We start from the raw sequence: 22,053 nt of genomic DNA, 5'->3' as shown, positions 1-22,053 counted from the left end.
GCCCGCCGGCCGGGGCCGCGCCGCGGGTTCCGCCATCTCCCTCACAGCTCCCGGGGGTCTCCCCCCCCGCTTTGTCCCCCTCCTCCTGTCAGCCTCCCTTCCTCCTTCTCCTCCTCAGCCCGCTCCGCGCTCCCCGGGGCCAGGCTCGGCCTCGCCCCGCCGTGCCGGGCTCCCCCCCCCCCCCGCGGGCATGCAGCCGGCCCCGCTCGGCCTCCCGGGGGTGCTGTGCGGGAGCCTCCCTCCCGGAGCCCGGCCGCGGCCCCGCTCCTCCTCCTCCTCCTCCTCCTCCTCCTCGCCGGCGGCCCCCGGCTCCCCGTGAGGGCTCCCCGTGAGGAAGGCCGGAGGCAGGCAGCCGAGAGCGGGCCCAGCGCTGCTTCGACGGCCTCCATGGCCCCCCGGCACCCCCCCAGCTCGCCCCGAGGGAGAGGCACGGGAGGAGGCGAGGTGAGGCCGGGGGAGGCCGGAGGACGCCGGGCCCTGAGGTGCCCCCGCCGGGCTCCTTGAAGCCGGGCTGGTGTCGGGGGACCCGGCGGTGCGCGGAGCCAAGCAGGCGGCTCGGTGGCCTTCGCGAACTCAATGCTATGCAAAAGAAAAGGAAAAAGAAAAAAAGGAAAAAAAAAAGGAACCTTGACCCTGGTCGCAGGGGGGGAATGAGCGTTTCCTGCCCGGGGTGAGCCTGCACGTGGTTTCTCGTGTGTGAGGTGAACTAATCCTGCTTGCCTCGGTGGAAGACGCGCTGCATATGGCGACGTGAAACTTTGGTGACACTTGTTGTTACGGTGTGATCGGAACTCTTAACTTTCCTTTTTTTTTTTTTTTTCATAAAGCCACCTAAGAAGCCTTGCTGCTGTCTTCAAAAGCATTAGGAGAATCCGTGCTTGTCTTGGTTCTTTGCCTCAAGTGACTTTATTACACGGTGAGTGCAAGCAGCACACCCATCTGAAGGAAATTCTCCTTCAAAGCTCCTTCCCAGCCTGGAAGATCGGGCGTCACGGACTTCTGCAGAAGCTTCTCGTCCTGGGAAAGGCTGCCCATAGCTGCTTTATGGGGCAGCAGCCTGGAAAAGTTCTTGGGGACCAAAGGAGGCCAAGTCTGCCTGCCCTGCACTTTATCAAAGGAGCAGGGAAGAAGGAGTCATCGAGGCATGGGGGCCCGCACTGTAACGTCTTTGTCGAACATGGTAAGAGGTTTCAGTTGTTTTTTATCTTGGTTTAATTTTGATTTACCGACACAGATGTGGTACGCATTTGCTGAAGTGCATAGTGCAGATACAAAAATGCTGTGCTTCGTGGAAGTCTTTTGTTTGCTCTCCCTTCGTGCTTAAGGTGAATCTTCTGTGATTGTTTCTTATGAAAATACTCCACGTGCATCAGATTGCTCAAAACCTGGGTTGTGTTCCTGCTAAATACGGAATACAAGGACGTAGCTTTTTAACATCCTACAAGCTTCTCATTCCTGCCTTGGATTTTTTTTTTTAAGGTCTGTGTAAGTGTTTCATCCTTTTTGAGTAGTTTATTTCCTAGGTGTTGATGAACCACAGCTGATGGGGATGCTACTGCCAGTGACAAGTGTTTTCAATTATCTTTACAAAAGGGGTTCTGCTACTTGAAAAAAAATAGACAGCTTTGGAATCTTTGTGGATACTGCTGTTGTGACAACTGGTGGGAATAAAATAGTTTCTTGTTAATTTGCTCAGTGCGTTTACAGCACTTTTGGTTAGTGGTTTCTCATAGCCAGTTAAGCTCTGATCTTGTGCTGTGGTGGATTTAAGTGCAAGGGGTTAAAAGTGGCCGAGTTAGGGGTATAGCAACCCTTTCACCTGTTGGCATCCCGCAAATTAAGAAGGGGTCAAGAATCTCAGGAAATAACAGCAAATCAGAAGTGCAGTGGCAATTGGTTGGCTTAGTAAATGTTGCAAACGATTTATTTGTTTTTTAAGTGTCAGAAGAGATTTCAGCTAAAGGCGTCTCTTTCAAAAGTTAGACACAGAAACGAATTGTTTCTCTGATTCTTTTTGGAGTAATCCTTGCTTTTGCACAGCAGTTTTTCAGTTCTAATATTATTTGAGAAAAGTGTGCAGCAGGCCTCTATCCCGGGCTGGAGGATAGGATTTTCGTAAAGCTTCTTCAACAGTTCTGACCTCACAGGAAAGTTTATCTGTGAACAAAACAAAACTGCATGTATAATCTTCATCTAATTAAAAATGAAAATGTTTGCTGTCTGAGAACATAATCCACCAGTAAGTGGAACAGCTTTGGTTTGGTTTCATTTTAGCTTTCAAACTTTCTCTTACCCTGTGTTTCTAGAAGGGACCAAGAAATTCTGTGAAGTGTTTAGCAAAGACACCAGCAGAGATGTTGTACTGAAATACTATTTTGAGTCACAGCTATTTCTTCTGATTTTTGCACAGTGTTTGTGTGCTGAGGTTATTTGGGTATTGGAGGTAATTACTGGAAGGTTGGAGAATAAGGGCTAACTTAGCCCCCCGATGAGAAACCTGCTGCAGGACTTTTCCAAGCCGTGCTGTCCGGACCGTGCTACACCCACTCCTCCAACCCTGGTTTGGTCGCTGCTTTTGCTCCTTTGGACAGAGTTTCAAGGTCAGATGCGATACAGCGAGCGCTGACCGCAAGCAGTGCAGTATTCTACCCACCTGTGGTGTTTTGATGTAGCAGAAGAGCCAGAAACGCTCCTTTTTGATCATGTAACAGGAGTAGGCAGATGGTAACTTTATGCTGGTATGACCCCAGGTCAGAAGATCCTAGCACATTTGCAAAGAAAAACAGCAGCTATGATGTCCATATACCATATGTCCACAAGAGACCTCGGTGGCTTGATTTAGAAAAGAGTAAACTTGAAAGGGGACATCAAGGCCAGTACATCTGTTCGGAGAACTGCAAAAGATCAGCCTCGCTTATCCGCATGAGGAAAAGTTTCTTCCTTTGAGTAAATGAAATGGTTCTTCGTGATGCTGGCACGAGGAGGCTGTACCACCGGTTTTGTGTTGTTCAGCTGTATTTTGAGTTTGGGCTCCTTCTAGCCTGAAAAACGATGTCTTAAAATATCTAGAAAAATACAGAGGAAGCAAAGTTCATTGTAGAAAGTTATTCAACTCCCTCATTTTTTTTTTAATTGACAGCTTTCTTGTCTTTGGAAATATATATATAATCTGACATACGGCTCTTATGACCTGTTGACTTTACTGTTGATGGACAGAATAATGTTTCATGGTTTCAGTCCTGTTCAGAAGTGGTACAATAGGCCTGCATTTTATAAAAGTAGATTGGGATTTCTTAAGACTTAATTTTTTCCATGTTTGTCTTCCAGCATTTTCATTACATGGTTTCTTCTGAATGCTAAACGCTGTGTCTGCATTCTCTGACTGGGCCTGCTTTAAGGGCTCCTTAAAGCTAACCCTTAGTGGTAGCTGAACTCCTAAAGGAACTTGTTTGAAGTTCTTGTTTTAATATACAAAAAAAGTTGAGTTGGTAGTAGCGGCCTGCTCTGGTTGTCTTTCGGTAAAGCCGTCTGTAACCTTGGCTCGGTGTTTCAGTGGGACTGCTCCCTGCTAAGTCCTACCAGGGGCTCCTCAGTAGACACTTAGCGGTGATTTTCAGAGCACCTGGCGATCTTAAATGCTTCCCTAGTACTGAATTAGGCTGGTAAATAGGCAAATTAGGTTGGTAAATATTATCAGATGCTAACAGCATATGGCAAAATGACCTTCAGGGCAGTAATTCCATTTCTCAGGCTGTAGCACTCGAAGCAATGCATCAAGTGGTTTCTGAAAAGCAAGAAGGCAAGTGGCCAGCAGTCAGCTCTGCTGGTGGTCAGATGCTGGGCTGGAATAATGCAGGAAAGCTCTGAACTTTGTTATGAGTTGACAATTGTGGGAAAAATCTGTGGGCAAGTGTTGGAGTTGTTCTTTGTCTTGTTCCTTTATCCCCTAAGAATATTTTACGCGCTGGAGTTTGCTCTGGCGCAGTTACCCTGGGCAGCGGGGTAGCCCTTGATGGGATTTTTTGCATTTTGGTGCAGATGAGAAAGCGTAATGGCAACGTTTACCTCTTCCCCTCTACTTTTCTCAGCTGAGAAATGAGCCTGCAGTCGCTGCTTTTGGGGAGTATCCAACTGAGAGCAAAACCTCGGCCAGTATCTGATTAGTGGGAAGGACTTTGTCAGTGCAGGTCGGTTTGCCCAGTAGTACCTCGTAGTACCAGGACGTCGTTCTCAGCAGAACTCTTGCTTTTGGAAAGAAGAAAACAAAATCTGTCTTGCCCCGAGACTTGCCGCACTCCATGAACATCACACCTCTGCCTGTCTTGGGGTGCCGCTGCGCGGGGAACGAGCAGCTTCCCTGCAGCATCGCGGTACAGCAGGAGCTCTAAGCAAAAGCGGCACCCGAAGGCTTTGAAAAATGAATTTTAACGGCTAACTTGTGCTGCTGAGGTGAAGAAGAGTTGAGGTTACTGAACTCAGCTGGCTGTGGGGTTGCTGCCTGGTCAGCAGCAGGGCAGCGTTGCGAGGGGTGAAATCCCGAGGGGTTTCCCTGCTTGTATGTGCCCCAAAAGCTGGATTTTATACGTAGATTGCGATAGCAGCCGTGAACAGGACCAGTCTGTCCATGGTTGTGGTGTCAGACCTTGAGTGAGCTTTTTGGCTTTAATAATGGGAAATTTGGTAAGTAGCAGCCTGAAATGTAGGGTGTTCGCAGTGATGCCAAAGCTCTGATATCCGTCTCTGCTGTCATTAGCACCAGTTTTGCTGCGGCAGTCAGAACTAGCTGACTGGGGGGAGCAGAAACTTTCTGGAGAGGTTTTGGGCATGCAACTTTTACATGTCACCTCTCCTTACGTACAGCGGATCACTGCCGGATGCAAACCCAGGCTCATCACTTTCATTGTTTTCTGCTATAAATCATAGCCGCATTTTTTATTACTTTGCAGCATGTGTCAAAGTTTATATATCTGATTGTGGAGTTGGTAGAAAGAGAAGGAGCTTTCTTTTTAATCCGTATTACACCTCCATGCTACCAGGGAGCGATAGCTGCTCAGCTTTGAGCTTTATTTTCTGTACGAGAAAGCGATAGGGAAGCTTAAACGAGTTGCTTACCTTACTGAAAATAGGAGAACTACAGGAACTGGATTCACTTTTCATATATTTCTGGTCCTGAATACTTCTGAAGTTGGCTACTATAAACTTTTTCATATTGGTTCTAACGTTTTCTTATAAGGGTGCTGAAAGTTTTGGTGCTTTAACGAGGAAGCAATTACCCAAAACTGATCTGTAGCGTAAGCTTGCCAAAGCTGCCGGTCGGAGATCAGCCCTATGACATTCACTATTAGGAAAAAAAAGCATCAATTGAAAGTCTCTTTGCCTGTACTGCTGATATGAAAATTTACGTTTTTAAGAGTCTTTAGATTTAATGATCTAATTTGGTTTACATCATTAAGTTTTGTTTCCACTGCGAAAATTATGAAACTGAGTAAATTGCTTTGGTTCCTTCCTAATGAGTTAGTGACCGACCAGCGTATAAAAGTATATAATATAGTATATACTGTTGTAATTATATTGGTATTTATAATTTTAATGAAATGTTGCTCTCTTTTCATACCACGTAGGAAAATACCTAGTTCCAAGAGGCTCCAATTACTTGTTTTGTTGTGAATAAAATGTTCTTAGTAACTTGAAGACTTTGGAATATATTTCTCTCAGCTGGGTGCTCCAGGACAGGTTGTGATCAAGCAATAGTAGGCGACTTTGTACTCGTTATCCTTTATCTTGCAGGTTACTTTATATGCAATATAAATTTATCAGATCGCGAATTGCCCGTACAGGGAAGTAATTTAAATGAGATTCCTTCAATTCGAGAACTGCTTCTTTAAAACCCGTGTGGCTGTAGACCTTGCATATCTCTCTTTTCCTTGTTCCTCAGGACATTTTTACGCTCAGTGTCTGCCTCACCACCTGCAAAAGCTGAGACTCGAAGGAGACAGCTTTACTGCTCCGATTCCGCCTAGACCTTTCACCTGGAACTGTATCGTTAACGTCAGCCTCATGGAAGTCCCTCATTTAAACCCCCCCCCCTTCAGTATCTGAGCCTCTGTTCTAAACCGACAGAACTTTTTTCGTTATTAGCTTAGAGATTTGGCAAGCCCCAAACTTTAATTTTCATCTCTATTAGGAGAGAATTATCTATGGCTTTTGAGATCGCTGCTTATGTACCCAGCCCTGATGTGCTTCAGTATTAATCTGGGTAATGCTGACATCTGCTGCACACCAAATGCAGATCTGTGTACTGCCTCTGACTGTATCCCTTTCCGTCATACAAAGCTCTTGCTATATTTTTTCCTGCTCCAATTATCAAATACCACTAAGTTTCACTAAGAAGCCCCCGTGCAGAACTTGATCCAGGGTTGGAATATGTTAGGAAAGAGGCCTAAGACTTGCTAAACTGTTTTTTCCACGCGGTGAGGTGGAAGATGAGGATGGGGAAAGGCTAATCCTTTTCCTGGGCAAAAGCGGTTCTGTTTTGTGCACCGACTAATCTTTGATAGCTTGCCATGTTTAAGCAGTTCAGCTCCTTCGTGATGAATAGGTAGCAGTTGCTCGTATGCCAGAGTTTCGTTAATAGATTGTGCTGGTTCTGCATTCTTGTTATTTACACATTTTAATAGAAAGGCTCTGCGAGAAGATCAGGACGGGGAGGCAAGAGAAAGCTGCGGGGGATTAGAAACGGAAATCATGGCTTGCGAGCGATCATCTCCTTCAGCACGCTTCAAAATTTGCCAACAAACTCGCGGCGTTTTAAATGGAAGCGTTTAAGCCTTAAACTTGGAAGTGAGGAGTTGGCAGAGTCCCGCAGCGGAGAGCTGGGAGTGCTGGGTCCTGTCCTTGATGCTCCGTGCCACTGGCGCTGTGGCCTGGGGCAGGCTGCGAGGGCACGAGGAGGCGGAGGTGGCCCTGGAGAAACGCGTCGCTTCGTGGCTGTGGGGCAGGGGCGTTGTGCTTTGCGAAACTGAGAAAGCAGGCAAGAAGTAAATGGAAAATTGAAAGTGGTGTTGGTTCTAGGGGTCGTGCTGCGTTGGCTCCCATGGGTGGGACTGTGAGCAGCGCCCTGGCGAGGTGGCAGGTGAGGAGTGCCTGGAGTAGCTTCCGCACTTCTTAATAGCCTCCTGGTGCAGGGATGTGTTTGGAATAGGAGGCAGGGCTCCCAGCACCACAGCCCAAAGCCTTCAGCGCCCTCAGGTCTCGCAGAACACGGCTGCGGCTCCGTTGGTGTACGCGATGCACGCCGTAAGGTTTGAAACCTGTGTTGTCGGGGTGTTGTGTGCCACTGGATGTTCGCTGTGGCATCTTCCTGCACTACAAAATTATTTGTGTTCGTGAAGACTGAAGGGAACCTTTAAAATGCTTTAATCCTTCTGGAGTTATTGTTTCAGGTGGACTTTGCTTTCCTTCCTGCGAGAAGTAGTAAGTCTCCTCGTAAAAAGGTCTGTTGTGAACCACAGAGGTCTGGGGCTGTAGGAGCATGTAAAGCACTTTCAGCAGAAGTTAGGACTCTGTGTTTGATTTTTTTTAATTTTTTTTTGTCTTACTGCATCTTGCTCTACGCTGATCAAAGATCAATCTAAACAACCTGTTGGGGTTGTTAATCTGCATACCAGCCTACCCATGTTATCAGTTTATGGAGGAATCCCGGACAAAAAAGGGCAATGAACACCCAGTCAGTGTTAGTAAGCAGAGCTAAGGCAATGTTTTTCCTTAGTTCTTACCATTTTTCTTTCAAGTGGCATGTTTAATCCCAATTCTGCACGTAGGTGTTAACATAACTTCTCATGAAACAGCTGGGGGTCGCACTGACCTGATGGCAAAATTGAACACGAATCTGCTGAAAGTGTGTTGTAGGCTTTGGAACGAGTTCCTTTCCATGTGTCTCCTTTTAATGACGGCGTGAGTACGCCCTGAATACCAGCTTTCTCTAGTTTTGCCTAGAGTACTTTCTGAGTTCAGGCTTTTAGTCGATTTTTGTTGTTATTGTTCTATCCCAGCACTTCTTCCTTGCTGTTTCCAGCTGAAAAGCATGGGCTTGCTTTTCCGCAGAGCGTTTGCTGCTGATTTACACAGATGTAAGCAAGACCGTCGCTCTTTCACGAGTGGGAAGGACTGCTGCTTTACTGTGGTATTGTCTCTGTGCTCTGCTTTTACCTAAGGAGTAGAACTTCACCGTATCGTTATTACTCATTAAGAGTTTGGTTTCACTGCGTGCGTTCAAGAACCAATGTTTTCAGACGTTGCCTGCCTTGAGAAGTTTCTTACCATTAGCGCCACTTTTCTAAGGCATTTTGGTGCATTTATTTTTTAGACTGACTTCAGCTCGTAGCTTGTGCCTCACACGCCAGTTCGTACTCACGTGCCTTGCCAGACCCCGAGCCGTGCCCAGCTGCATCCTAAACTCCCCTGCTGAAGCACAGCCTGCTCATTGCAAACCCCGTTTGCTCCGGTCTCTCCTGAAAGCTCAAGAAATAGCGCTATGCAGAACCGAATTCCGCTTCATGTTTGCCTCAAGTCTGGGCTTTGAGAAAGGGAAGCCTGTCGACGTAGCGGGTTCTTCCCTCCTGTGCTGACCTCCGCATCGCCTCCTTGCCCGACGTCTGTCGCCACTGGGCATGCAGAGCGACCTGGGCACGCTCCCGGTGTTTCCCGGCAGGCTGACACTGTGTCAGAGGACACATCCAGGCTCTACCAAGGGTGTTACACACGCAAAAGAACAGGGATACGTACACATCGGCTCCGTCAGCTTGTTGGGGTGACTGTAACTGCTGGTTTTTCTTCGTGTGCTCCCGCAGTAAGCCGCGCTGCTTTCTCCAGAGGCTGATCGTTGAGTGGCAGTGGGGTAAGGGCACGGAAGCTTTAAATAGGAAGCTGTCAGGCTTTTTGGAAATGCTCGTTAGTTCATTTGTGTTAAGGCTGCCCAATTTCAGCGCATCCTCTGTGCCCTCTCGTGCGAGGCGGCCGCCGAGGGGCTGTGCCGTACGGGTACATGCGGGGTTCTCAGCTCCTGGTGTGACCACCGAGGGTTATCAGCGGGGCTCCGGCGTGGTCAACCCGAGTCTTTGCGCCTGTGATACCTTTAGAGTAAACCTTGAGAAAAATGAGCTGCCGTTTGGGGCGCTGGCCACTAGGTGTCTTTTTTTTTTGAATCTTTTTAATGACTAGCTCCGGTTAAAACAGCCCCTGCATAGGAGGTGGCTGGGAAAGGGAGCAGAAGCTCATGGCAGGAACCAGGGCCAGAAGGTGACAACCGTGCGCTTCGCAGAGAGCGGCTGTCAGAGCTTCTCAGTTACTTTAGACCTCTCACTTTTTCAAGCTCGCTTTCTGATTGGAAAAAAACATCTGGGAGGTGATGTTTGCTTTTGCTCTTAATGGGGAAACCTCGCTCCATCGCTACCTTGAGCTCCGTTTCAGCCTGTTCTTCAGTTTTTGAAACAGCAGAAAATAGGTTTCAGTGCTGTATTCCTTTTTAACTGTTGTTGACGTCTGCAGTTTGATCTCATTTCCCCCACCTCTTTTGCTGTGCCACACCGACTTTTTAAAATTGCGTATGCGTATCTTTATTTCTTAATATTAAATCATGTGGTCCTCTCAGTATAAACATCGATTTTGTAAATCCTCTTTCAGTATTGTGCCTAGTGTTTCTAAATGTGAAGTTTTCCTGGCGAGGATACTTGGGGAGGATGCAGAAAACAGTATGCAGCCTGTTGGAGCTATTTACACAGTTGGTGTCAGAATTGCTATGACAAAAGTTTACCTCCTCAATTAGTTTTACGAAGTCATAACAATGCCAACAAAAGAGAAGCCTGTAATCTAGTAATACTCTATTTTACTGAAATCTCTTTTGGATGGGAGAAGTTTATTATAATGCAGAAGATTTAGCGCATCAAGCAAAATAGTTTCAGCTATAAATATGTATGCTTGAGTGGTTTTTTTTATTTTTATTAATTCTGAGCTGTCTTCGTATCCTCTGTAAATCTGACAACGGATAATGTTGGTTTAAAAGGTACATTCTAGTTGAGGCAGAATTACGGGAACAGCGATTAGAGCTGTTGTTGTCTGGTTACGCCTCATGTTTGCAAATAACTTTGGAAAGCTCAAATGAAAAGTATTGAATTAATGCCAAGCTGTTTCTTCTTAAATACATTTAATTTGATGGATAAGAAATGCATTTAAAATTACTTGCAATTGAACCTTTACTTCTTTTAAGGCCGTTGATGGATTCCTGTTAAATATGTTTGCTATATATATATATATATTCTCTGAATGTGTAGCTATTTAATAAAAAATAGATATCCTTTACTGGAAATGAACCGGAGGGAAGACAAAGCTGTTCCCATCACTCGATACTGTTGATGTTCGTACAGAAGCTGCGAGTGCTGTGGGTTCTGTGGGTGCGGTACGTCTCGGTTACATCTCCCACACAGATTTGGTTCTCGGGGCGCTGCGATGCTTCAGGTGTCACGTCACAATTACCGCTGCGAGGTGATCACGTAAGGCTGCACGTGTTGCCCGACCCTTTGTGTTCGGTATCATTAGGAGAGCAAGCTGTTGGGGAAACTCAAGTCCAGTTAAACCTCGGAGCAGGACCTACCGGTGCCTTCTCCTTGTTCTGGCTAGAGATTGGGCATGCAGTGAGGATGACGATGAGTGCGGTGCCAGAGGCATTTCTTTGGCGTTGCTTGCATGATCCGCGGATTTAGTATAGGAGCTGGCTCTGGAGGGGGCCAGCTCCTGCGGGCTGCTGTTCCTGCTTAGCAGAACCTACAGTGCTGATAAAACCCCTCAAATAAGTAGACAGTGTTTCTGAGCCAAGCAAAAGGATGAATTACAACGATCGTGGTTGGAGTTCCGGAGGCAAAGCATTAGCTTTAAATGCTGATGTAATCGCTTTGCTTACTGCAGTGTTGTCCTCTGCGAGGCGATCTGTCAGGTCCCGCCGCGGTGCTGCCGAGCAGAGCTCTCCGGCAGTAGTCGTGGGACTTCCCTGTGTGGTAGCGTGGCTTTGTACTTGTGGTTAAGGACACGGGATTTCAAGGACGTGAAGTGAAAATAGCGATCAGTGCTGCGTTTGTCACCCCGTCGGGATTCACAGAACTGTGCGATGCCAATGTGAGTTTTACATTGCGCCCACTGAAATAAGCAGCATGAATCCAGGGGGGTGCGTGAGGTGTTTGTTCTAATAAAACACATCAAATGTTCTAATCTGGTGACTTCTGTTACCTTTCTCTCCCCCCGCAAAGTCAGCGTTACAGTGACTCGGCCGCATTCACATCATTTAGCCCTACATAGCTGCGGGGACGTTAACAACCCCCAGGTCAAGGTGAAGGGCGCAGACACCCCGGAGCAGATGCTTTCCGGCTCAGACATCGCTGTCACCCGTGGTTTTCCCAAATTAGGAAGCTTCAGCTGGACTTCGCAACCTGATGATGTGAAGCCCCTGGTATGACACGGCCACCAGCGAGGCTTGAATCACCCGGAGCCGAGGGCGCCTCGTCACCCGCTGCGGGTGAGTCACGGCCTGACGAAGGGTCGGTGCTGGGCTGGAACGGCACCGGGCGGCGTCTGAAGGGCCGGCTTCTGCAGAGAGGTTTTGGTCGTTCTGCCTTTAAATTGGCTTGAGTAGCTCCGTGGACGTCGCTGGTTCTAAATTCCAGGATCAGAAGGACGGCGGCTGGTCTGTGGCTGAGGCTTTCATCTGCCGAAGCCGCGTTGCTGGAAGTTGATGTGCTGCTTGTGAAATGCTCCCCTAAGGCAACTCAGGCCCTTTGGGGAGGGGGTCTGAGGACTGGAGCGAATCAGGCAGGCGGTTTATGTTTCCATTATTAATACGGTACGTTTTACGATTCTCAGATTGGAATTGCTAGCAGCTGAATTTTAAAAATGCACTACTGCTAAAAATTTTAGAAGTAAAACCGACCTCATGCAAGCCAAGGTGCACTCTCCTACCTCAGAGACCTCTTAGTGCAGTCATCATGTGTGATCTCATTGGGGTTTGGGTTCTTTCTCCGTGCTGCGGCGTGTGCTGCCGTCACCGCCCCTCGCAGCGAGCCTGGTGGGCAGCTCGGTGCGAGCTTTGCGCCTCCTGCAGAGGAGAAGGCCCTACCTGAGGCAAGGGGCATCAAAAACGTAACTGTTGGGGGCGTTCCTGGTTTGTAAGAAAATTGTCATTTATTTAGAATGGATCCAAGTGCACAGCAGAATGGAATGTTGTTGCAGCGATGCTGGACACAAAGCTGAGCAAACTGATTCCTTTAGGCTACAAGAAAGATGGTAGAGACTCGGTAGGACGCTTCCCTTCCTCCTTTCTTTCTCATTATAAAGTGCTTAAAAAACAGAAACTCCTGGAGAACAGTACTTGAAGCAACATGCTGCAGGGGAGTAAAGGCGTGGGGGAGGCTCTTGGGCTGGCTGAGAAGTTCTGGCAGCGCACCTAAAGCACTTGGTCACGGTGAGCCTGGTTATCTGGTGAGGTTTTGTCCAGACGAGGCCCACCGGAGCCCATGGCCAGCTGTGCTCCCCTCGCACAGCACCTTGTCCGTGAGTCCACATCCCCCATCTTGGCTCAATTGCGGAGGCTGGCGCATCGGCGCTGCACCCGGAGCTGGTACCTTGCTGTGGGAATTACTCCTAGCCCGGGGTCGTACCCGAAGCGCCCCGCGACCGCTCAGTGGAAGGGGACGGCCTCACCGGGAGCTGGCCCCAGGTTGGAGGCACAAGGAGAAGCTCAGAAGGGGGCGGCGAGGACAAAACGTGCGGGGCTCTCCTGCTGCTTCCTGCACGTGGGCGGCTGCGAGCCAGGCGGGCTGACAGAGCTCCTGTTCTTTTGAAACGTGGTGTGCCACGGCTGAACCGCACCAAGGCCCCTCGTTCCGACTTTCCCTTGCGCCACCTACGCTTTTCCTCCCGCATCTGGTTCTTGCACACAGCAGAAAGGAAAGCTGCTGCTACCAGAACCTAACCAAATAAAACCAAACAAAAAAGCCCGTCACACGGGGCCTTTTCTTCAGCCGAACGAATAACTGAGATTTCTTTCCATCATTTCCCCTCAGTCCAGGGGTTGTCCTTGCATAAGTGAACTGTGTCTTGTCGTGCTGGGTAACGGATTTGTGCAGGTAGTGACAGTGATGCACCAGTGCCGAGGCAAAGGAAGTGCTGTGTTCTTCCTTGTACCAGGGAACAGCAGAGCACACCTTGGGTAAGCAAATACCGCTTGTTTTGTGTGTAAGTCAGAACCAAAAAACCTTTCTCCTTTTGCTTTCTGTCATCAGAAAGCTGCAACTTCTTCCTGTGTTAGCCCATATGAAGAGGAAAGAAGACTTCTTCCTCCTTCATAGGGGTAGAAGAGAGGGGTAAGAAAAGGGTGGAAGTGCCCGAGGGTACCCAGGGGTGGGATAATTTGTGTTGGTTGGTTTAGATTAAAGCACAGCCTTTCGTACAGGTGATAATGCCAATACACAGAACAGTATGCGTGTTCATTTTGCCTTGATTTTTCATCCAGGGCTGGGAAATAAAGCTTAAACTCTTCTTACATAACTTACAGAATGCTCTCCGGTAGGTGCCTATCCGATATCCTTCTGCTGTTTGCAAATTTGTGTAGTGCATGCCCTGACATTTTGCACTCCTCCGGTATTTGTCTTCCAGCGTGCTCGAGCTGATTTTTTTTTCCTCGACCAAATTGTTGCTTATTCTCTTGGAGAAGCAAGTATCTGTCTTCAAATTGGATGCTCTTTGCAGCTTGGCTGGTTGCTTTGTGTTCTGTCAGACCGAAAACCCTGCTGTCGAGCTGAAGAAACTGAAATCCTTGCTTAAAAAAGAAAATTGTAATTTCTTACTGCCTGCTAGAAAAGCCGTTGGCCTGCACTTGCAGGTGACCTGCCAAAGATTTAAAAAAGAGAAATTGGATTTTATCCTCTTTTTTTCCCCTGGTTTTAAGATGGTCTGAGCTGGCATGAAAAATGGTAGCTTGCTAAGAGGGGCTTTGTCTGCCCTAAGCAGCAAAAAAGAGCAACCCTAATCTTGTTTTTCTTCTTGGGTCGCCTTTTAAGCTTTCGGCTATATTAGCTTGCTATTGAAAATAGTACTTCTTCTTTCTGCCCCTTTGTGTAAACGGAAATAGATGTCTTGCCCACTCAGTTTGCTATTTTGACATCTTTCTACAGTTCTCAGTAGTCGTTCCTTCCTGGTGCACGTTGTGAAGAGGGTGCTCACGTGCTGGTGGTGCCCCTTTTGGGGGCAGCTGTATGGGACGTGCTGTCGGGCCGGCAGCCTGCTCCCCTCCGTGCCGCTGCTCCAGCCGGGGTAAGGGTGCTGCTGGCTCGGGATGCTGCTGCTTCAGTTAAACCTGTCGGTTTGAGTCACTCGTGAGTAGTCTGATTTTTAGTCAATATTTTGGCTCTCTGGTGTGTAAAATATCACCTCGGAGTGCTAACTGCAAACAAAAACAGAACGGTTTTTGGATTTTTTCGGATGAGGTTGGTCAAGGTTTTTACCCAAACTCATCGGTATGGCTGGGTCATGTTGCCTGAGGGATTGCACGGACAGCAGAGGGTTGTGCATTATAATAAGCTTTGTTTTGAAAACCTGTCTCTTCCTGCAGATTGCGGTTACGTGGGATGGGTCTTTGCTTTCCACTTTCTTCTCCCCAGTTGTTGAGGTCTGACCTAGAGTTTGCAGGGAGGGTGACGGTGTGATTGCAGCGCGTCGGTGCAGAACAGACGCTCCAGTTCAGATGTTTTGTTCCTCATTCAGCCTGCTGATTTTTATATATTTAAACAAACACTAGCAGAAATCGAAGAAACAATAATGCACAGATCCACCTCTCGGCAATTTCCTTTCTTCCATTGCTCTGACCAAAACAGCGATGGGAGAGAAGGGGCATGATTGCAGCAAAGTGTTATGTGTCTCTTTCATAACGTAAACCCTGTACTTTAGGAAAGATTGTATTTCTGGACTAAATAGTCCAGAAATATTGTCCTTCAATTTTTCCTCTGTTGTCTCTTTCCCACAAATAATATTTTCGTAAGATGCCATCTGAATTAAGGCCACTCTTTTCTTCGGTGTATGAACGGTTATCTTTCTGGTGTCATAAAATAATCCTTCCAGCCAAGATTGAGTTCATCGTTCAGCATCTGTGTTCAAAGGAAACGTCTTCAGGATTACAAAAAAGCTAAGAGCCATGAGGAGGCCATCTTGCTGGTGCGATCCTCCGGGCTTTGAGATTTTGGTTCATAGCACTTGGTATTTCTTTTTTTTACCTCATGTCTAGGGACATTTTATCATCCTCCTCTTTCCTGTTCCAAGCAATTACCATTTATTTTATCTTCAAGCAGCAGCCTGTGGCAATAAATTTTAGGAAATTCCTTCCCGCCCTTTATTAAGCCCTACATAATAGCTTCCGCTACTCACTCATACATTCATTAAGAAGAATTAAATGAGTGCTGGCGGCCATTAGCAGAGCATTTAATAACCTCTCCAAGGGAAGGTGCAGCAGATTGGAATAAATGAACAGGAGTAAAAACAAATGAAATAACTGTATCGAATATGCTCAACTAATTTGTTCTTAAAAAAATAATAATAAAATTACTTATTTACATGAACGTAGCGTTTTTAAAGGTGCCTGGTTGAGACGGTCCCCAGTCGCCAAACTCCGCAGGCAGCGACGGCGTGCGCTTGGCTGGGCTGCCTCGTGGAAGGGGTGTTTTTAGGGTGAGAAAGGGCATTTTGGTATGTCCTGCCTGCTTCCCTAGGTGCTGGTGGCAGTGAGGACATGCATCTGTCTGGTAGGAACCGGGCCGTAGCTAATAGCTCGTCGTGTCTCCTATCAGCCCCGCAGCGGGCTGCCGGGGGCTGATCCCTGCCAGTCTGTTACGTTCTGGCCGCTGACATGGGGTGAAAACCGGGGGCTGGTTACCAGTAACCAAGTCACCCCCTCCTCTACCAGCTCTTAAGCTCTGGTTTAAAGAAAATTGCTGTCAGCTGGCACTTGGCACGTCAGGGATCGGAGTCTGAACACCCCAAAAACGATCTCTCTGGAATGCAGCTAGCTTAGCAGGTATCCCTGCGGCACGTTGCATGGCAGGTCTCAGCACTGCAGGCAGGACTAGTGATGGCCTTGGGCTTGCACGCTGCATTGTGTGCAGTGGCTGAAGTGTTTTCACTGCCTCTGCTCCCTTCCACTACTTGAACATCCACGCATGCAGTGTGATCCGTACCGATAAGTAGCAGGGACTCACGTAGGTTAAAGCCCTGTTGTAATGGCTGGGGAGGCTGCGTAGCAGGATATGCATTTCCTCTCGTCGTGATGGAGAATGAACAGAGGTTGAAGGTGATCCCAGTTGCTGTTCCACCATCCCACTCGTGGTGAGCTGGGGCAGACGGGCACGTGAGCGTGAAAGGGCAAACGCTGCCCACACGTTGGGTTTCCAGTGTAAGTGCACCTCAGCCTTGCTCAGCAGGCTGTAGTGCTCGAGGAGCTAATGCGGCCACGTCGTCGTAGCACGCCGCTTAATTCAAAACCTCAGACTGACTTTTACTTGGGAAAAAGTACCTAGTAAATGACTGACGCGAAAACTTTACAGCAGTGGTTCTTAACAGCCAGCGTTTCATAAAGGAAATGGTGACGACCTTAATTTCATTTCGCTGTTCCCTGTTTTAGAGGTGAAAATGTCTCAATTCGAAAGTAATTCAGCTATTGCGGATGGCGTTTTTTTTGTTGTTGAGGTTTTGTGGTTGTTTTTATTTTAGTTTTGCGGTAGTCATTTCTGATCTCATTTGAGGAATCAACGAGTTGAGAATAATGACACAGTAATTGCTGTTATTGAACCGAAGATGCAGTTTAAGATTTTTACCTGGATCACTACATTTGATTGATATTTTAATTTGTTTTTGGCAGATGAAAGATAATGAGAATTGGTTTGCACTGGAATTACTGATTTTTTTTTCCCCTACTTTCTAGTACATATGTAGCTTTCCTATTTTAATTTCTTATTATATTTAAAGAATCGACGGTATACGAAAGGAGCTGATCTGCACAAATAACTTCAGTATCTGTGCTGCTAACACGCCCTGAACGTCTTCTCCAAGTCTCTGTGCCAGGTAATAGTTCAGCTAATAGCTTTCAGATGCATTGCAAACAACGTCGGGGAGATACACAAACGCATATATCAACTTGGACGTTTGCGTTGCTTTTTGAACGGCCTAATCACCTCTCATTTACGGGAAGAAGTCGGCGGGAGAGGGGCAGGTGCTGCTTGAGCCGATAGGTTTGGGATCTCTGGTGGCGTGGTACGCGGGCGACCAAGCGTTGCTGAAGGCAGAGCCAGCCTGCAGCGTGGCGGAGGAGCAGTGAAATGCTGACGGCGAGCTGGTGTGTGCCCCGGGGTCACTGCCCTGCTAGGAAACAGCAGCCTCGGTGATTCTCGCTATTTCCTCGCGCTTCTGCAGTGTCTTGCAGGTGGGCCCTAGCTTCTAAATGCAGGCAATAAAAGCGGGGATATTAAACCCAAACCGAGAGCGGCCGTGCTTTGTCTGCGGCATTCCCCCTCGTTGTCATTGTGGCTTCAGCTGGCAGTGCTGGGGCACTTCTTGCTCTGTTTCAATTATGCTGGAAGCTTTTGTCCCAGATTTGAGAAACGTGGTTAAAGAGTCGATGTAAATCCCAAATGCTTGCCCTCACTCTAATCGAAGCTAAAAATTGTAATAATATCGTTATCGTTTGGCACAATTCCCTGGTGCCCTCCTCCTGCCCAGTAACGTGAGCCGCTCAGCACGCTGACATCTGATCCGGAGTGGAGGCAGCCGTGGAGGCAAGCAGCAGCTTGCTAATGGATTTCTGATTGTTCTCCTGCTCCCTTTGCATCCTGATGAATGGTGCGGAGTCGGCTCTCGCAGTCTGGGGAGCTGATAAAAACACTTTGCCCTCATGTCATCGCGTTTCTCCAGGAGAGTAAAAGAGCAGATTTCCTTTGCTGTTCCAATGGCTTGCTCTCCTGCTCAATTAGGAAGAGATATATAAAGAAGCAGCCTCCCTGTCTGAAGCTGAATTGAGTTTTATGGCTTAAATTAGGTCTTCCTTGGGTGTCTGGAGAATCCCTGCTTGTTCCGGGACAGCCTGAGCAGCCCTTCCTAACACTGCTTTGCTCTGAAGGCCTTGGAGCACGGATGGTTCGTGGCTTCTGATGGATGTCAGCGTGGATAAATACTGAAAAGGAAGGCACAAAGAGGATGGAGCCAGGTCGTGGAGCCTCCCTCCTCGGAGAGGTTCAGGAGCTGCCTGGACGTGGTCCTGGGCACCCTCCTGGAGCAGGGCTCGGGCCAGGTGGACCCGGAGGTCCCTGCCACCCCAGCCCTTCTGGAAGTCCCGCAGAGCTGACAGCAGGAATGCCCTGCAGCGTTTTATTCCCGTGCATCTGAGCAATACCTGCTGAGTGATTCAGCTCGTATTTCAGTAGTTATCTTATTCTTATTCCCTCCCAGCTTTAGAAAAGATAACGAGTCGTTGGCTTGGTCGGTGCCGTTTTGTAGCGGAAAAGTTCAGCGCGCGTTTCTTCCCATCCCCATCTCATTATATTCCCCAGCTACCCCTGTTGGCCTCGTTCCGATAAGCAGTATTAACTTGTATTCAAGCCCAAACCCTGTGCGCACAAACCGTGCTGTCGTTGTGTCGCACGGCTGAGTGGCACCAAGGTGAAGTCATTTCCATGCAGGCGGCTGCCTCTAGGGAGAGCCACCGCACAGGATAGGGTCAGCAGCAGCACTTAGGGGGCTCATCTTCTCCTGAGGGTAGCGGTGTTTGCTCAGCATCTGCTGCCTTCTGGTGGGATTCGAAGGCGTCCTCCCGTGGTTGTAAGAAGCTTTTAAGTGAGATCTTGGTCTCGCCTTAGGAAGGAGGCGGCCAGTTTATCTCCGCTCGAGCTGTTAGTCCCTTGTTTTGCCTGGTACTCCTGCCGTTCTCATTCTCCCTGCCATTCCTCAGCTGGGTTTCAACTCCGGTCGCCGCAGAAGATGCAGGCCGGGCTGGTTTCCTGCGGATCTGTTCGGCTGATGGCTCGCTTCCAAAGCCGCCGGGTGCTCGTTGCAGGAGAGCGGCTGCTCGGGCCGGCACGTCAGACGGGGCCACGCACCCGCTTCAGGCCCTGCAGGGACGTGCAGCTGGAGCCCTCCTCTGCCCCTTTGTTCGACTCCTCGATAACAGCCAGCTGATGATTTTAGCTTGTAACAGCTGTTCCCCTGTCCTGAGGACAGCCCAGTGCTGATTGTCTCTACGGCCATCCATTATCTCTTCAAGTATAGTGCAAAAGATGTAAAGAAATGTAATCCTTTTTCCCGTGGATCCATAACACTTGGCTTAGCGACTGGTTTTGGGCCTCGTTTGCCGTTTGAGTTACAGCCATTTGGTTTCTTCCTTTATTTGAAAGGATGCCAGCAGAACGGAATATTCAAATGTTTCCAAACTTTCCCCACTGCGTGTCACAAAGAAAATAATCGCTGTGCCAGCACCACCAGGAATCCTTCTTATCATACGTGGGTTTTTTTTCTTCGATTACAGCCTCCTGAAAGGCGGTGTTGAGGCAAACATTCCTCTTTGTGTTTCCTGGGATGGGTTGTCAGTTTGTTAGGCATCCAGCAGCCCTGTTTATTCGCGTGTGCCTTTGGAGGAGCTGAGGCGCAGCAGGTCACTTTGTGCCTTTGTTCACTGCTGAGCAATTAGAAAATAATTTGTCTTTGTTTCTGCTCCCAAATCCTTTAGGGAAATGATTGCGTATTCTTAACCCGAGAGCTGTGGCATTGAGACCTCTGCGTAAGACAGAAGCTGCTCCTCACCTCCTCAGCACGGGGGCACTCTGCTGCTGCTGGGGCCCTTTGGCTCTTACTTAAAATTAAGTGAACAGAGGATTTTCCCGTTCAGCCAGAACCAGGTAAGTGGCACAAGAGGTGTACGTGCCAAATCCCTGCGGCGTTACGAGTGAAAGCTGGAAGGCAGTTGGTGCGCAGCACCCCGTGGGTACGTGCCAGCACCGATACCATAAAGCCCCTCTGCTCCCACGAGCAGGGAGCTGCTGCTGGTAGCAGGCAAATGGGCTTTTACAGGACCCAGCAACGCTGGCGTTGCAGGTGTGGAATTAGGGCCTAGGTTTATTGATTATCTAATAGCTCGGTCGTCTGCTGTTTAACCTGCTGAAGGTTAATGAAAAAAGGGGATGGATGACCTTGTGACCTTCTTGTTAATCCGAGTATGACTGGGCAGAAGTTAGAAGTGCTTTGTGTGCTGAAATTGGTTTTGAAGCCTTTTCTAGATTCCCTTCCCTCCGCCCACTGCTCTGCGCCTGGCATTTTTTTCCCAGCTTGACATAAATATTTGGCTAAGGCTGAAGGGATGAACAGAATTACATGCTATCAGCAGAATTAGAGGAAAAGACGTTCCTCTGCCAGTCACATCATGCGCCGGGCACGGCAAAGGCTCGGCTTAATGCATCTTATTGTGTCCGGCGTATGCTAAGCAGGACGAAGCAGAAGTGGGCGCAGGTCATCGCCCACTGCGCGGTTCCCAGGCTTGGGGAGAGCCCTCTGCCCGGGAGCTGGAACGAGCGGCATGCGGCGGTACCCGCTGCATTCCCCGGGCTCATTCCTGGCATAACTCGGCCTTTCCTTCCCCCTTGGCCGCCCCTGTCCTGGCTGGCCGGACCCCCTGCTCGCCCCAGCCGCACGGCTGCTTCGTGGGAGAGCCGAGCCCGGGCTGTGCTCCGCTGTTTGCCACGGGGCAAGAGGTCTGCCGCGGCTGTGAGCCCGCCGGGATGCTGAGACAGGAGGGGTGGCACGCAGGATGGATGCCTGGTGGCACAGGGGCTGGACGCAGAGGTGTGCCAGCCCTGGCAGCCAGCGGCACAGCGCTCGTGGGGGCATCTGGAGACTGCCTGGTGGGTGGTAGGGTTTATTTACGTGGAAGAGGAGAGCCGACTGTACCCTCGTCGGCTTGCTGAGCTTTAGATCAGCGTAGATTTGCTCGGTGAAGATGTTTATCCTTGCAAGGGTACGGTAACCTCTTCTGAAGTAATTGAAGCTAAAGAGAAAAAAGAAATCAATAATGCTGGCGTAAGCGTCAGATGATGGGTTGTGTGTGTCTGTGTGCTCCTCGGGGTTACAGCAAGGTGTGGAGCAGGCAGGACCTTCTGCCTTGGGTTTTCTCCTAGGGTGATGATGGGTGTGAGAACAGCTGCTTGTGTGAGGCATAATTAAAGTTTAATTGGAGATGGCCATTAGGAGGTTAGAGAGAGTGATGCGGGGAGAAAACAAAGGTGAAAACAAACTTGAAGGTTTAAAGAAGAGAGTTTGAAGAAAACTAAGCTGAGGAATGGAGGCTGGCACAACGGTGGTGCAGAGGAAAAAAAAGGGCTGAAGAGCCAAAGGGCATTGGGAGAGTTGAGCTGGGGATCGGGTCTCAGAAGTACAGTTGTCTGAATCCTTCGGGGATGGAAGAGGAGGAGCTGAGGAACATCAGGACGTGAGTTCAAGGAGCTCTGCGGTTCTTGGAGGATGTATGTTAATGCTCACGCCCCTGGTGAGTGGGAGTGGGTGTTGCATTATAGCAAGAATGCCTTTTTTTTTTCCCCAAAAATATCATTGATCATCTCTCTAAGCGTCAGTGCTGTGTTTAAATCCAAGTTTACAGTTTGTCGTGTCAGAGTTTCACGGGGAGCTGTTTGTGTCGAGCGGATTTGCAGTGGCACAGGGGAGGCAAATTGCTCTTTGAGCGCTACACGTTCCCGTGCCGCTCTCTGAACGAAACAGCAAAACCCCACAAATCTGGACCCTCACAACCAAGCCAAAAACGCTCTCCCGAGCTCTGCTGGGGAGGCCTGTTTTTCCTGGCGGAATTAAAAGGGTCGTTCACTAAGCATTTCCCACCCCTTCATCTGCCTTCTAATTTCGCTGGAGTTGAGGCATGGGGGAGTGCAAGGGCTTGTCCTCGGCCCTGCTGGAAGCCCGTGGTGGGGCTAA

General features: G+C 48.7%; 1 protein-coding gene across 6 annotated transcripts in view; it reads left to right on the top strand.

The window, feature by feature from the left end:
- ABL1 (ABL proto-oncogene 1, non-receptor tyrosine kinase) overlaps positions 1-22,053 on the top strand; it is a 75,813-nt gene continuing 53,760 nt past the window's right edge. For 2 of the 6 annotated variants that reach the window (XM_035555390.2, XM_035555381.2), the window contains exon 1: positions 1-1,180. In XM_035555390.2, coding sequence (XP_035411283.1) covers positions 1,045-1,180 — 136 coding nt within the window. In that variant the 5' untranslated portion in view covers positions 1-1,044. Of the gene's footprint in view, positions 1,181-10,015; positions 11,564-11,595; positions 11,888-19,817; positions 19,974-22,053 lie in introns of those variants that run through there. The other 4 variants (XM_035555380.2, XM_035555382.2, XM_035555389.2 and 1 more) reach the window with 4 other exon arrangements.

Source organism: Cygnus atratus, chromosome 19 (genome assembly GCF_013377495.2).
Source record: "Cygnus atratus isolate AKBS03 ecotype Queensland, Australia chromosome 19, CAtr_DNAZoo_HiC_assembly, whole genome shotgun sequence".
Taxonomy (NCBI): domain Eukaryota; kingdom Metazoa; phylum Chordata; class Aves; order Anseriformes; family Anatidae; genus Cygnus; species Cygnus atratus.
This window is presented reverse-complemented; position numbering and strand designations above follow the sequence as displayed.